This window comes from Oculina patagonica, chromosome 1 (genome assembly GCF_052425735.1).
Source record: "Oculina patagonica isolate OP01 chromosome 1, crgOcupat, whole genome shotgun sequence".
In the NCBI taxonomy this organism is placed as follows: Eukaryota; Metazoa; Cnidaria; class Anthozoa; order Scleractinia; family Oculinidae; genus Oculina; species Oculina patagonica.
Window position 1 is genome coordinate 34563359 of NC_135758.1, and position 16865 is coordinate 34580223.

Below are 16865 nucleotides of genomic sequence, written 5' to 3' on the forward strand. Positions count from 1 at the left end.
AAAAATTTTCCCGCCAAACTTCAGGCTGAGCTCTTTGACGTCATGCATACATTACCAGCTCCAAGATGACGGCGTTCAGTTGTCGAGTTTTGGGAAAGATTTCGTAGGGTTATAGCGAACGTTGGAGGCTGAGATTTTGGTGAATAACATATCTTTGTGTAAACTTTTTATTAGCGTAAAGAAAATAAATGGCCATTCTGGAGTGAACTTCTCCTTTAAAGTAGCGGCAGTTTGTAAAAAAAGTTGCCCCAGTCACGTGTTCTTTGCTTAGTGTTCATAATGATTTAGCTTTTACAAAATCTAACGTTTTAGATTTCTTAATACAATTCCTTTTTTTTTCTTTTTAATAGACTTTTGTAATTTTAGACACACGCACACGTACAACGAGAACTTTATGTACTCCTAGGTGTTACGTGTACAAATAAACTTTGATTTAAAGGGAAACAAGGGTCTAGAAAAATTTTACCTTAAATGAAAGTTCATACGATGAAATTACTGAAAATAGTAATTATTTGCTTTGACATCCAATTTGTTGTCAATAATCGGGACAGCAAAATGGTCATTTTGCTGCCGTGAGCGGCCATCTTTGTTTTCCCATCATGCAAGCGAGGCTATGACGTTGCATTAGTCAAGGATTTAGTGGGGTTTTAATAGTGAACAGCAAAAGTGAGTCGCCCATGTCCCAGAAATCAAGTCAGATGGAGCCATAAACCTGCCTACAATACGACATGTCCTTCGAGGAAGAAGTTGATTCGAGCCGATTGCTCATCAAGAAGCTTCAAGATCAACCTGTAATAGTGCAATCCGACGCCGACGGCCCTACACAATCGCATCTTGGCAATCGCGACTGGTGTCTGAGCTGCAACAATTTCCAAGTTTACCCCACAAAAACAGAAACTATTTGTTACCAGGAGATGGACATTCTGGGTTTAATACCGTCTGGCCCTCGAAGGTTTAAATTGAACCTTTCGAACTTTTACTCAAAGGTAAACATTTTAATACAGAGATATACCTTACGGAACCAGCACGCAAGCCACTTGTCAGTTCACAAATGCGACCTTAATGGTGAGTTGTTTTTTTATTTGTAGGAGACAACTCGAGAAAAAAGTAAAACATTGTAATTTTTCTTTCAGTGGTAAAATGACGTAAAACAATTTTTTAGACGACTGCATGCGATGCGAGACAAAAACTAATTAAATTACTAAAAACTAATTAATTATCAAGTCGCGGTGGATTTTCTAGGAAATCCTACAACTTGTAGCTTCGTATTTTAGGCTACTAACTCGTCCTAAAAATGGTAAAAGGTTTACCGCGTTGGAAATGAGAAGAAAAACTTGCTTGAAAAAAGTAGAACAACAATGCTATGGCAACATTCGCTTATCGACGAATTTTAATTAAGTCTTCTCGTTGTCTCTCGCCAAAGCCTATTATAATTATTTGCACGCACGGCAACTCAGATGTTTTATTTTTGCTCACATTTCTACATTGGCTACAGAGCTTGAATGAGATTTTTTTTCATCGAGTTTCGGTCAAACAGATATCAAATTAGAGTAGTGTAGAAGTTTCATTGACCATCGTCGTAACTTTGATGGCCTTAGGTTCGCAAAAATTTAATATTGTGTTTTGATTTCATCTGAGTATAAATATTTCCAGGGAAATATTTTCGCCCGATCAGAGTCTAAAGTGTCTTTATTTTCTTCTTGTCTTGCAGTTTTCGTAAACGTAAAACTTTGCGACTCTACCATTCCGGGCGCCAGAGGTTTGTTATTCTACGTGAAAAATATAAATAAAGCCATTGCAAACCATTCGCCGATCGGCTCATGGTCGCTCATGTTCAGTGATATGTGCCTGATTTTTAAAACGATTGCTAGCTCAATACTAGCTTGACAGACTATATTTTCAGAAGTGTAGCTGAAAATGGTAGGAATAGCTTCCTCCTTTAGTGGCGGTTTGTTTTCCTTTTGTTCCAAATAGCTCCGTCTGTAAGGAAATACATGTACCAGTCAGTATAAATATTGGTAATCTCAACTGCGTGACACAAAGATCAGAAAGGCGATGATAACAATAGACAGTGTAATATCCCTACGAGATGGGAGGATTCCTTAGATTTAGCAACTATTCCTGAGACAAAATAAAATAAAACACTGGCTGATTGTGTGTGCTGCGGCTTTTTTCGTGAACAAATCGATAACAATTACATCGCCGCTTACGGTCAGAAAATTCGCGCTGATTTCGGGAACAAATTAAGCATATCCACTTAAAAATAAATGTTTAAAACTCGGAATACCGCACACTACTTATCATGAGGATGCAAAATGTAAAGTACATGTAAACAATTTACGTACCTGGAATTCATGCTCGTAGTCATTTTATAATTAGTGTAAAATGATCGGATCAGAGAAAACAGTTCCCGCGCTTCGGTCATTTACCGCATTTACCCTCTCGTTATGTCTTGGCTTGCCACTTTTTCGATTTTTTCACCCTCAGGAACTTGTGAAGGGTGACCCATCCCTTAGTTTTTTGTATGTGTTGCTACAGCCAGCATCCAGGCAGCGAACCATAATATTCTGGGCTTTATTAGGTATTACTTTTGCACCGAAGATCTGGGTCATTGCAAAACCAGCTTTGACTAATGCTACGTCATAGCCTACGTCATTCAAGATGGCGGCCGTCGGTGTTCGAAAGCGGTGATTTTGGACGATTTCAAAGCCCTCTTGCTAAAATTCAAGGCGGCGCTTCACCAAATGACAACTATTTTTGAAGTCCTGAACACATGGGCTTTCATTTAAGGTAAAATTTTTCTAGACCCTTGTTTCCCTTTAATTTTAGGGAGTCTGATGCCTGGAAATTCCTGTACATTTCTTTACATCAACCTAAAAAATAAAAAATAGCAGTAACCGGATAATTATGTCATCTGTCACTAGTGGGGACAAATGTCATGATCGCCACCCACGTGATACCCTGTTCAAGTAAACCCTCCACAAGCTTTTACCGGGAGGATGTAACAAGGTTTCACAAGGCTTATAAGACTTCTAAGGGTTTCAGTGGTTACGTTTTACAAGGTTTCCACGAGTTTTTCCTCAGTGTTTCGCAAGCCGAGGCTCATCAGGAGTTCACAAGCTAGGATCTCATACTGGTTTAACAGGTATTTTTAGGCTTTGTTCGAGAAGAAATGAAAACAGCAACTAAACGCCAAACATCAAAAAAATACATTTAGCTCGCTGTTTTCGTTCTTCTCCAACTTCTTTGTCTTAGGTCAGCAACACGTGAGCCATATTGAGGGGGACATACAAAGGGAAGTAGGTCAAAAAAGCAACGCTTTGAAGAGCGTCTCCAAAATCCCTTTTTTGTAACCCTCAGTGATCCTTTTCAATAAATCGTGTATGGGTGAACGGAAGATCAGTCAAATCCACATATAAAGTAGAATGGAGACGAATGAATACGTAGTCGCAAAAACATAACTTTTCCAATATCCCGCCATTTTGACCTCCCGCTTGGTCAATAACCCAAATTTAAAAAAAAAACAACGCGTTTGAGAGCGCGTTTGACAGTATCAAACAAGATGTTAAGTTTCCTTCATCAATCTTTTCCTCTTTCTTACGTCTTGTTGTTTCTTTCTTCCATGTCTTACAGTATCCATCAGGATAAAAAGTTTCAAATTAATGGATCTTGTAGGGAACAGTAAATAAATTTGGGTAAATTGTGCGATTTTGAAATAAATGAATGTGTGTGCGATTTTGGTTAAAACCACCAAACTTGACACATTGATAGTATTCGATGAGCTCATCAATTTCAGATATAGGCCTATCTGGATTTCTTTCAGGGGAACACCTGTTAGACCCAGGGGGGAGGGTCGGTATCACTCGAGCTCTATGGCGAAATTTACTGCAGACTTTGTATTAGAAGCACCAAATTTGGCACAGTGATAATATTTGATGAGCTGATCAATTTCAGATATAGGCCCATCTGGAATTCTTTTAGGGGGGATGGTTTTTGGACCCGGCGGGAGGGGGTGGGTAACCTTTGAGCTTTATTACGAAATTTACTCCATCCGTCGGGCTAGAAGCACCAAATGTAGCAATCAATTTTTATCTCTGGCTACATCGGGAATTCTCTCAGGAGGGTCAATTTGGAACCAGGGTAGAAGCCCGGATCTTCTTTTGAGCTTTGTGGACAAATTATTAGGCCATTTGAGTTAAAAGCACCATTTTTGTCACGACTATAGTATTTGATGAGATCATTAATTTTGTCTATCGGTCCATCTGGAATGCCTTAAGGGCGGAAAGTAGTGGGTACGTTTTGAACTAAATGGTGAAAGGATTGTGCACTTAAACGTTTTGTTAAGGGCACCAAATTTGATACGATAAGCCTAGCCCCTTACCTTTCCGGTATTCTTCCAGTGGGGTGCACTATTTGATTCCTGGAGAGGAATGGGTACCTGTTTGAGCAAAATGGTGAAATGAATGTGTACGTTAGTTTAAAAGTACCAAATTTAGCTCAATCATAGTAATCAAAGAGCTTGACAATTTTAGCAATGGGCCCTTCTGGAATTTCTTGGGGACACCTTTATTACATTGGGGGATGGGGTGAGTATTCAACGTTTCTTCAAAACTGAGAATGAAATGAGGGATTGTTAAACAAAAGCTACCACAACGACATCCGTATCCACTGTTCTCACCATTAGACGCTGCTTTCAAAAACACTCTTACAATTTGCTTGGTAATCTCACATCTGGTCCAACGCTGCGGAGAATTCCTACTCTATGCCTGCTACGAGTTTGGGCCTTTATAAGCTATCCTGAAGGTATATATGCCCGATATGACATCAAGACTTTGCATCTGTTGTCATCAAATGTGAACATGAGTAGAATCTAACAACACAAATTTTTCCTGAATGAGCATACCCCCCTCCCCCCCCCCCCCCATTGCGGGCTGTTGAACACCGCATTACCGCAGCTCATTACCGCAAAATTACTCGGCAAATATCGCAATACAATGGTCCGAAAAAAGTAAAGGATAAGTTTTAATACGGACTATCGTCGACAAAAACACTAAGAAAATGCATCTCGTAGGTTTGGAGAATACCGCAATTCAAAATTAAAATTACTGAGATAGCGGATGGAAAATTGGCCAATACCGCAAACCCCAATGTCCCCCTTCCAGGCTCTGTCAACATCCACATATGTAAGAACCTTACCCCTTGTTCCCATGAAAATGCAGACATTAGACTACTTCTGCATGCACCAGCCAGACAGTGTTAGCCAAGACTTCAACAAGCTCGGAGTGAGAACAGAGGATCCGCATGTCGCTGTGTTAGCTGTTCAGACTTAGTACACATAATTATAAGGCAACCCGAGAACGAAACGTCTTAAGTCTTACAAGTCTTCCTCATAAGATTCAACCTCAGCATCCAGTAGTAGCGGCAAAGGCGCTACCTGGGCAGCATGGGTGGGATATGAATAAGTGACTGCTGCATCTGCATTTTTGAGTAAGAGCTCCATAGAACGGGAAGTCAAAGATGCTGTATGTTGAGGCAATTTGATGTCATAATGTATGACGGAGCAACTGCGAAATTTCGAAAAACTTGTCCGCTTCAAGCGCGCGCCATTTCCATTATAAAACAAAAACAAATCTGCCAAATTTTTCCATGGTCTACACTCTTCCTCTTCTTCTGGAAATGATTTTTCGGTTTTAGATCGCGGAGAGGGGAGGAGGGGGGGGGTCTTTTTTCTGGGTTGGGGGAGCTAATTATCGTTAGCGCCCTGGCTCGAGATAGGCTGGCTCTACCAGTGACTTCTGTAACTATGCAAGGACTACTCTGACAAACAGGAGCAAATTGTAGCCGGATCTTGGTGTAGATCAGGATCAGCAGTAGACTTAATAAACAATTTTTTTGTATAATTTACACTTAATAAACACGTTATTTGTTTTGTTTTCTTATTATCAGCCTATCACGTACCGGTTTTCATTTTAGTTTATTTAAATTTTGTTACCGTTTGTTTCCATACTCACTTAGCATTGTATGCCCCTGATGAAGGTTGGTTTTGTTCAACCGAAATATTGGGCCAAATTAAATTTATAACATCAGTCCCTAGCTGTTTGATCAGCCCTGCATTTAAAGTTTGTTTATAGGCTGGCTCTGTTTGTTGAAATCTGGGCTGAGAAGTTTTTTTGCCTTTTGCCATACAGATAGCCTTGGAATCAATTTGGTTCACTTTATAAGGTCCAGCAACAGACAGGTCACGCGATGTAATTCTGACCATGCGTGGTCGGTCCTCTGCGTATAAAATTTAAGCCAAACACCGCTGACCTACATGGGATTGCAAGATATCGGTCCCAAGCCCCTTTTGGCGCCAGACGAATTTACATATCACTTCCGCTTTTTACAATACGCACAAGTTTCATTGTAATAGGTCGATACTTTATTAAAGCTGCATTGCGGTGGAGACAGTAGTGATCTTAGCCGAAACAGAGTAGGATTTTCAACCTAAAGGTATGCTTTTGAACTGTAGACTGTTTTGCAGCAATTTCAGCCGCGAAATAACGGAGTTACGAGCGGGGCTAAACGCTCGTCTGATTTTATATCTGGCCTATCAACCCGCGTTAGAGAAGCCTGGTTTTTACATATCAAGGATATTACCTCCCAATTTATACATTACAACATTACTATAAAACAGTTGTTGGGCCTCCCAGCTAAAAATTTGGATAGTTAATTTTTTCTAGAGACTCCAAACTTAAGGCAAAGTAGTTGTCATGCAAACATACCGAAACACCACGGGGTTTTTCCCGGATACTGATTTGCAATTTGTAGCACGTTTCGCTGCAATTTGCGAGAGCTGGTTTATCATCTCAAGTGACTGCAAGAATCCACATAACACTTCAACATCGGTTTTATTTCCAGTGTAGTCCCTAATAACTGATGAAAGAAGAACAGATTGTATAATTTTCACCTAATTAATAATTTATTGAATTTACCAGACCGTGAACTGATTTCGAAAAAGCAAACAGATTGTTTTTTGATCGGAAATTTGCATACTGAAAAAGATTTGAATTTTACTTTAGCTATACCAGAAAAACTGATCATTTATACAGACTTCCAGTAGTAAGTAACGGATACCAAAGAAGCTGAATAAAAGTGGCCGTATTAAAGAGGTGTGAGTTTAGAGGTCTGGCGTGCGTTTCTCAAAAGTTCCTATAATAAACTTCTCGGGCACGAAAACTGTCTTTTGGAGAATAGTTGCATGTCCCAGATAGAAGCGAACCGACTATATAGGAGAAATTGCAAAGTTGTCTCGGGGGGCAGGGTCACTCGCTTTGAAGGTAGTGGTGACCCGAGGGAGTGAGCCAACTTTTTACGCGGGATGACGTCAGCAGCCCGCCTATAAAATTCCGTCGGGTTCCGTTTTTTTATTTTTCTTCTTCGTATCCGCAAACGTACATGTTTATTGATTGATTGCAGACGTTTCTCGTATCCCGCTGAACCACATGTTTGTTTCCCGTGGAAGCATCACGTCCGAAGTATTGAAATTTACTGCGACTATAAATTCGCTTTAAAAGCTCCCGTCGCTTCGAGATTTCACCTCTTATAGTACACTCAACAAAATTACTGGATTCTGATTGGGCGAGAGCAGTACAATTAATCCCAAATTGTATTCCCTAGGAGTACGTATTACTTTTCTTTCTGAAGTTGTCCCGAAGTCTTCCGAAGTTGACCCGAAGACTTCCGATGATTTCTAAAGTTGATTCGAAGACCTTTGGAGTTGAACCGAAGGCTTTCGTAGCTTTTCCGATGTCGGTCGAAGACATACAGGAAGGTTTCGAAGGCTCGTGCAATTTTGAGAACTTTCAAAACATCACTCCTCCCTATTTTAATAGGTACAATTCATGATTAAAATCACGAGTTGTACTCGAGGTCGTGGGATTTCCTATACTAATCATCGCCTTCCTTTATCACCGGCAATTTCCAATTTCATTCACAAAGCATAAAATTTTATACCTTTTGAAGCATATTAGTTGCGAATCGCATCTTTGTAACACAACACCGCTCGAAGCAAGAGTCGCGTCCGCGTACGTTTTATGTCGTGAGCTTGGGGTGGTTTGAAATACTTTATTCAGTGTTTGCATTTACATTTATATTTAATTGCACTTATGAAAAAGGATGTGATTGTGGAAGGCCATTCACATCCCGCGTATTCGGCATTTGGGGGACTTGTTTTCCATTTAAACAGCAAGGCATCCGACTCTGTATGAAACAGTCAGAAAGTGTCACCGACGTACCGTCGATAGGAAATGCGTTTGAGAGGTGGCTATGGAAAACAGCTTCTTGAGATCACTATATGTTAATTTGATGTTAGGAATACCCTCGAAAATATACTTGAATATACTTAAATTATCGATCTTGAGCGTTTGCGCACGATGGATTAAGTGGAAGACCTTCAAACAAAGCTGTTATAAATGTGATGAAGCTAATGCTTTCGACTCAAATGTTTAGTTCTCAGGGCTAACTTTCAACGAAATGTTTTAAAACCAATTGTTTTACACGCTTTTGCATTTCTTTTCTTCTTGGCTCCCAAAAATTAATTTAAGTTTTGCTAAACTAGAGTGAATAAATAAATATTTCCGAAAAAGGATTCAGTGCATTGCACCGTCGGACAACGCCACGAAATTAATTAAAGAACTAAAGAAAGCAGGCGAAGTTTGTACACAGCTGTTTCAATGCACGTTTTATTTTCCATTTTATAGGCCTTTAGCTTTTTGTTAAGCTTTCAACCTGTGCCAATTATTTTTCGGGCAAAAAGGTCTCCGCCCCCAAGGACCAAAGGTGCCCGTACGCCTATGTTTCTCGATGGGTATTCCTATGAGAGACAAGTCACAGCGGCGCACTAGTTTGCTGAAGAGATAAGAGATGAATGGCTTAGGCAAATTGATTGGAATAAATTGGCCACCAAAGTGCCTTTGTTTCAGATTATGATAACGAATATGAAATAATGAACAAAATAAATCAAACTGGTTTGAAAAAATTTTAACCAAAAATAAAGTTAAACCACAACAGCCCCATATGGTGCGAAAATATGCTTCAGTTGTCGAGGAACATGAATACTGGACGTAATCGGAAAACATCTCAAGGATGAACGTAATCTGCGAACCTCCGTGAGAACTTTAAAATACTTAAGAAATGCCGAAGCAAGCTCCAGTGTTTAACCCTTAACATGCTAAGTCCGGATTATTCCGGGATTTGGAGGAATGGCCATTCAACCACTTATGACGTCACCAATTTACACGTCAGCAGATTTTTGTGGTATGCAACTTATAGAGTTTGGATCGATCTTTCCACAGGACTGTCCATCTTGAATATTGACTGCATTCCGGCAGAGCTAATTGAAAAAAACGTGATCAGTTTTTGGTGTAAAATTGGTGCTAAAACAGGCCAATATACCCGTACTTGATCATGGTCTCCTTTCCAGGGTTTTCCATTGATTAAGATCAAAACTTTGCAGGCCAGTAGAAAGGGTGCACAGAGTAAAAGATAGAGAAAATAAGAAAGCAGAGCAAAACGAAAAGGAAAGGAGCAAGGAAAAAAATCGGAACGGTTCAGCAAAAAAAAGTCCAAATTTTGGCTTATGCGCATGTGCCAAAGTAAAATATTGTACATTTTTACATGGAAATTTCATCAAAAACTTACTGCAGTGTCGGAAAGTGCATTTCTAGCAAAGTTTCGAGAAATTTAGGACCGTAGAGCCAAGAAAATCGATTAACGGTTAAAAAAACGTGGTTTTGGAGTAATTTCAGCATATTAAGGGTTAATTTTTGAAATGCTACTCATTAACAAAGAAAAAACAAAACTGAACAGTCGAGCGGACTTCATCCGCGCGAAACGTTTTGTCTAAATGCGCGCTTATCATGCTTCATTACAGTGTATTTTTCACACACAACTAGACGGCGAGCTCGAGGCTTCTATTTAAACAATTGCAGGAGCCCATGATGGGCTCCTGACAATTGAGTATTTCTGTCGAGGAACTAGCGGCTGATAGTTGCCCCGCGGAAATTTGATGTTCTTAAAACAAATATTAGCCCGAGAAGCGAAGCTTCGAGGGCTAATATGCTAGTTTCAAGATGGATTAGTGGAAAACACGGGGCCGGGGTCCCGGGATCCCGGGGTGTGGAAAACGCGGGGTCTCGGGGTCTGTGGAAAACGCGGGGTCCCGGGTGTTTTCTTGCGTGAAAGCCTATTACCCCGACCGGGTCCCGGGTGTTTCCTTGCATTGAAAGCCCATTACCCCGGCCCCGTGTTTTCCACTAATCCTTTTAAGAACATCAAATTTCCAAGGGGCAACTATCAGACCGATAGTTCCGAGACAGAAACACTCGATTGTCTTTATTGCTCACCACTAAATTTTCTTCCGCGCGCACATACAAAAACGAGCATGGTGATTTATTTTTACTTTTCAGGATAAAAAACTCAACTGAAAGCCGAAATTTAACAAACGAAACAAAACCAGACGAGAAACCCACTAAATGCAGTGAATTTGGTTGGGTTTTTTTTATCTGCAGACACGCTTGTTTACAAAAAACAGTCACGGGAGGGCACTATCAATCCGGGCATTTTTCACGGGAGGGCACTATTTTAACAATGGAGTGTTTCTGTCGAGGAACTATTGGCTGATAGTTGCCCCGCGGAAATTTGATGTTCTTAAAACAAATAGTAGCCCGAGAAGCGAAGCTTCGAGGGCAAATATGCTAGCTTTAAGAACATCAAATTTCCAAGGGGCAACTATCAGACCGATAGTTCCGAGATAGAAACACTCTATTGTCTTTATTGTTCACCACTAAATTTTCTTCCGCGCGCACATACAAAAACAAGCATCGTGTATTATTTTTACTTTTCAGGATAAAAAACTCAATTGAAAGCCGAAATTTAACAAACGAAACAAAACCAGACGAGAAACCCACTAAATGCAGTGAATTTGGTTGGGTTTTTTTGTCTGCAGGCAGCTTGTTTACAAAAAACAGTCACGGGCGGGCACTATCGATCCGGGCATTTTTCACGGGAGGGCACTATGGGCTGATAGTGCCCTCCGGCGGACGGGCACTATCGCGTCACGTGTTCAATTTAAACCAATCAGAATCTGAGAAAATTTAGTGGTGAACTATAAGGGCTGATAGTGCTCTCCGCCGGACGAACACTATCGCGTCACATGATCAATTTAAACCAATCAGAATAGGAGAACTATAATTGTTAAATAGACGGCACCTGTGTAGCCAATCAAATTGCGCAATAGCCTAATAGACGGTAAGCGGGTTATGCTTATTTTGTATATAAATACCGTAAAATTCCGGTTATAAGCCCTCCCGCTTATAAGCCACCCCGGTTATAGGCCCATCTATCTGGAAACAAAAAAATATGTCCGATTATAAGCCCTCCCGGATATAAGCCCCCTCTGCCGGATGACAGTACTGAACACTGCTAAATGTTGCTTTATTATGCGTTTTTTACTTAAAAACGTATTTCGTTTAACACTACCGTGGCTCATTTCAAAACGTTCTTTTTATTTCGCTTATAAGCCCTCCCGGATATAAGCCCCTCCGTTTATAAGCCCACTCCAAACCCCTTACGAACTTGTATAAGCCCAGGGCTTATAACCGGAATTTTACGGTACTTGATCTTTATGTTAATTTCTTCATATTTTATAATGATGACACGAAGTCGTCGAAACGTCATGTCACTTTCTTATCGTTAATTTTCTTTTAAAAATAGACGAGTAACCAGGATAAGACATTTGGTAAAAAGCGGTTTCTGGTTAAATTGTTTTGTTAAAACAAGCTTTCGACTACCAGTCTGTGAGAAAGGGGGGGAATGTTTTTCAAAATCCACCATTACGATAGCCTGCGTGGCCGGCGCAGGCTACCATTACGAGGAAAACATCGATAATGGCCTTTTTATGTCAAGTCATTTTCCCAAGACAATAGAGAGATTAAGCATGACGTTTATTTTTCCCGCGAACGGCAAAAATTTAATTTCTGCCGTCTGCTGTTTGGCGTTTGTACACGGAAAATTAATGAGAAGTTTTGTGTTTGTCGTGAATGTAAGATTTTTTCCCTATTTTTGTGAGGGATTAATTTTAGAATTCGATAAAAAGGTAACAAAATGAAAGGCAAGCTCGCGTTTGCCGTTTGCTGTATAACGTCATGCTTAACCTCTCTAATGGTCTACGGAATCCGGTAGCAGCCATTATGTTCCCTGATTAGTCAAGCGGTAGGGCGTGTCGATGGATAGAGTGCTTAATTTTTTCCTCGTAATGCTTGGTTTTAATAAGTAAAAACGTTTTTTAATAATGTTAATTTCTCCTTAGTTAAAATGGCAACCTCAAGCACATCAACATCAGGAACAGCTGTGCAACTCTCTAAGCCAGAGTACAGAAACTGGCTTGCCCTCGGCCATGCGTTAACTACTGTTTTTTGTCAAGGTCTTCGTCCGTTCATTACCCGAGAGATGGAGACCTTCTATAGGAATGTATCAGCGAGAACTGCTGGACCCTGCACATGTGTCCATGTCCCCAGAAGACACATGAGTACGTGTGTATGGGCTAACATCCTACAGGGTTATCACCATCGAAACAATCCAACCTGGAAACAAAGTGATCCTGCCAAATGGGTGGATCCAATCCTGGGTCCCTGGGAAATAGCTAAGCTCTTCCTTCCTGATTTGGGAGGACATGCTGATATACGGAGTGCGGATGACTTGGACATCACTGGTATCTTGAACCTGATGTACTGGTGCAAACAGTTTACCATCCCTCAGCCCTTGATCAAGGAAGTCCGCGAAACACGAAACAGCAAGTGGGTGCATGTGCCAAAGCTTGAGTTAACCAATGCTGACAAGGCAGATGCCTTTGACGCCATTGAAAACTTGCTGAAGGATTCTCAACTTGCTCCAGATCCAGCCGCACAGAAGGCACTTAAAGAAATTGTGAATATTAAAAACGTTTCTGATTTGCACAGTCTTGAGGCCCGAATCTTAGCCGACTTCAAGGAAGCGTTAAACAGAGAGATTTTAAACCTAGCGCAACAGTCTGAAAGAAGCCAAGAAGAGGTAAAACAATTAAAACAGCTAGTTCTGCTCTTGGCAGAGAGATTGGAGGTTCTGGAGCAAACGAATGTCGGGCTGCAAAGTTTGGACGGCTTGCATAGAAACCTCATTACACGTCTTAAAGGAATCAAAACCAGAATGTTACTCTTCTTGGTGATCGTGGTTTCTATTTTTATTTTACATGTCATAGTGGATATCACAGTTGTTAGAAAAGGTAAGTTAATAATTTGTTGTCTTAAACCAAGCCATGTAAGTAACATTATCATTGGTTGGATTTGGAGGCACTTGTTAGCACTTTCTAGTTTGAGTCACCTCCACTGGTCGCTTGCTGTAAAAAAAGGATGCAATAGGTTAAAAAGGATGCAATAGGTTATCGTCGGGGTGGGGGGTTGAAAGGAGGTCTGTGACCGAATAACGATGTTCTCACAGCTTGCAACGCGATCAATTCACGTTCTAGTCAGTGGTTTTTGAGTCTAATGCTTGCGTGCGCTTTGCGCATGCGCATTAGACTCTTTGTTATATGAAAAAAGCTGTTAGCAATCCCAAGGAATGGTTCGGGATCGATAATCGTTCGCTGTAATGTAGAAAACAATGATCAGCTGCAAGAACGGACTCCGTACGGACACGCACGATTAGTTTCAATTAAAAACAGCCAATCAGCGACACGTGTTCCCACGCATAATTAAAAGTTCTTTCTCAAGTCACGATTATTCAACACTTGAACAGGACGAAATAATTTTCCAGTTAAGACATTTGTAAGCTTTTTGTGAAAATAAATCTTCGTTTTCAGTTCAGTTAAGCACTTGTGTTTTCGTCTTGCTTAAAAAGCAAGACGTCTTTGAGAAAAAATATTTCGACGGCGACTCGCGTTTATTTACACAATGCGACCAAATATTTATTTTGTTTTAAAAAATAGAAAACTTTACCTCGGTTTTTGTATTTAAGTCATTCGAATTTTGACCAATTTTTTCTTTACAGTGCAAACAAAAACCTTCAAAAATAAAAGATGTACATGGATAAATGTAAATCAAGTTACGCGACTAAATCAAAATGCGTTTGTTTGGCCGCTTTGCAGTATTACACTGTCCCGGCCTTTGCCATACACTGAAATCGAATTTCATGCTTTTACGACTCTCAGAGATCTTAAGTTCTTCTTAGAGCTAGAAAAATCATAAAATGGTTACATTGATATGGAAGTGATGATTCGCGAAATTTGTACATCATGATAAACAGTCTTCGCTCCTGTGTATGGTAGCTCGATAATAATTGCCTAGTTTCCAGCGTTCAAAAGGTCATCATTATATTGACGTGAGCATTTACACCCGTTTTTAGGAAAATCTGTCACTAAGTGCTTACAGTACAATGGAGTAACAGTCACTATTTCAAGTGCTTTTATTGCAAAATCTGTTTCAAGAGTCATCATCAAAATGGTGAAAAATCTGAAAGAAAACGATGTGAAGTTCTTCAACCCTTGTTGTAATGAACATGCTTTTTGTAAATCGTCACGCAATCTTGTCCAAATGTTTAATCGTTTCTGCTTTTACGGACAATACGGAAGAAGTAACATCAACTCCTGTCATACTTTAAATTTTGTGAAGCATATAACATTTATGACTGTTTCGTTTTCATCCATAATCATCCACGATGCCCCTAGCTTGCCACTGGCTTGCTATAAGCATTTTAAATTAAACTCCCGAACACAAACCTCTAACCAATTTTAACCGGCTTACGAAAACCGCGCAATCTGTATCACTATGCCATACGGCATTAGACTCATGTCACCCTTGGTGACCTATTTTTTGACGTTGCAGCAGCTAGCAGCAGGCCACCTTTCCCGCGAAATGAAAGCTATAACAACCACGACGGCGATGCCTTTGGTTCAGTGATTGTAAAGCGGTCAGAACTATCTTCGCTAAAAATGTAAAAACGCAGAATTTTGTGAGTTCACGTTGCTTTTTAACGCTGAAATGCAAAGGAACGTACCACGTTTTTAAACGCACATGGGGCTCATCAATGACGTAAAACAAAGAACGACAAAGTCAAGAAAGAACTTCGAAACAATAGAGCAGGAGCAATAGGGAAATTTCGATCGCCACGTTTTCATTACCACTTCCGTCGTGGTTTGATTTCGCAATAACCACCGCCTGTAAACAACCAGAACCTTTCTGGAGAAATTTTCCCCGTTTTAAAGACAACTGAGAAAACGCCTTTAACAGCGCTTTAAAAAAGGAACCAAACTCTCCCACTAGCCGTCATGTCGTCGTTGTTGTCGTTGTAGTTGTTGGAATTGTTTTGGCAAGTTCAGAATGAGAGAATCTGCTCATGGGCCTAAGAGGTATCCGCTGACAACCGCCCTGATGATTGCTTTGCAAGTTAGAACATCGTTCAGATTTCATTTAAGAGTGTGTATGGAGAGTTGCTTCCTCCCTGTCACTGCATATGTTATTGTTGTAACATAATAAAACCTCTCAGTGACGTGGGTGTTTATTTTTTTATTGGCACTCAAGGCACGCCGGGAAAGCCGGGACCCCAGGGCGACCCAGGAAAAAATGGTACCGACGGTGTTAATGGACAGCAAGGAAATGCCGGCCCTCAAGGGGATCAAGGAGACGCTGGGATTCCAGGGCCTTGGGGGTCCGAAGGCCCACCAGAAACTCAAGGGCCTTTGGAGGCCTGCTACTCGGGTGAATATAAAAGAGAAGCTGAAACTGTTACACCTGGTCCAGCTGCAAAGACATTTGCTATGTTACCTGAGCCAGATGTGAGTTACGCTTAACCATAAATTATGCAAAAGTTTTACTGTATCTACATTTTAATGAACACTTCCTTTCTTTACAGATTTTGCCAGCTGAAGTTGCAATACTTATCAGTACAATGTCATTTGGGTATTTCTATTGATCTCTATTCAACTTACCTGTAGTCGAGCTCAAATTCAGTTGTAATAAAAATCTGCAATATCACAGCGACAAACCGGATCTCTTGTAGACCTGGATCAGTAAAGTTAAAACGGAAATAATAGATGGCAGCTAAGCTGATCCTAACCAGCCTAACGACGTAAACGGCTTAAGGTATCACGGAACCTTAATTTCCGTGATACCTTAACGGCAAAAATAAACAAACTATAAAACAACAAAAGGTTTGAAATTTCTTTTCCGGGCAAATTGTTCAATACGTTTAAATTGTTTAATCAATTTTGTTTATTTTTGCCGCTACTTTGTATCAGTCTGCCTTCTATATTTTTCCAATTGACTAGTCTGGCAACCTGGAATGGCTATTCACATTTGTATTTGCAAGCTAATTTGTCAGCAAGGTTTATCTTTCAAACCTAACATGGACTTCAGACACTCTTTGGCCGTGATTTCATACCATGCTTTGCCTTGCTGCTTAATTAATTATCACATGAACGTACATGATGCAAATTGAAACGATAAGGACCAGCCACGGATGGAGACGGATCTTAGGCTTTTATAATCAAGTTTTAAAACCTAACGAGATCATGCACTTAATCAATGGAACTTCTCAGAAAATGTAACCTATATTGGAATAGTTCTATAGATTAGGAGCTTCCGATCATTATAATGGTTAATAGAGAGGCAATAATACATGTAATAATGGGCTCTGTAATCATAAACAAACAGATTACATGGTTTGACTAATGCAATTTTTTATATGATTTTCAGGGAAAGACAGTAGTTGGACCGGCCACATGTTCCACAACCCGTTATACACCATACGAGTTCTCAGCAGCCGTTTTAGCCCCGTCTGGGCCAAATGCAGGG

The 16865-nt window shown here is 40.3% G+C and overlaps 1 protein-coding gene across 1 annotated transcript; it reads left to right on the forward strand.

The window, feature by feature from the left end:
- Nucleotides 1-6391: 6391 nt before the first annotated feature.
- On the forward strand, nt 6392-15862 carry LOC144646712 (uncharacterized). The gene is made up of 3 exons (XM_078506396.1): nt 6392-6492; nt 12350-13300; nt 15594-15862. Exons 2-3 carry the CDS (start codon nt 12355-12357, stop codon nt 15860-15862), a joined length of 1215 nt encoding a protein of 404 aa, XP_078362522.1. The 5' UTR covers nt 6392-6492; nt 12350-12354.
- Nucleotides 15863-16865: the final 1003 nt, after the last annotated feature.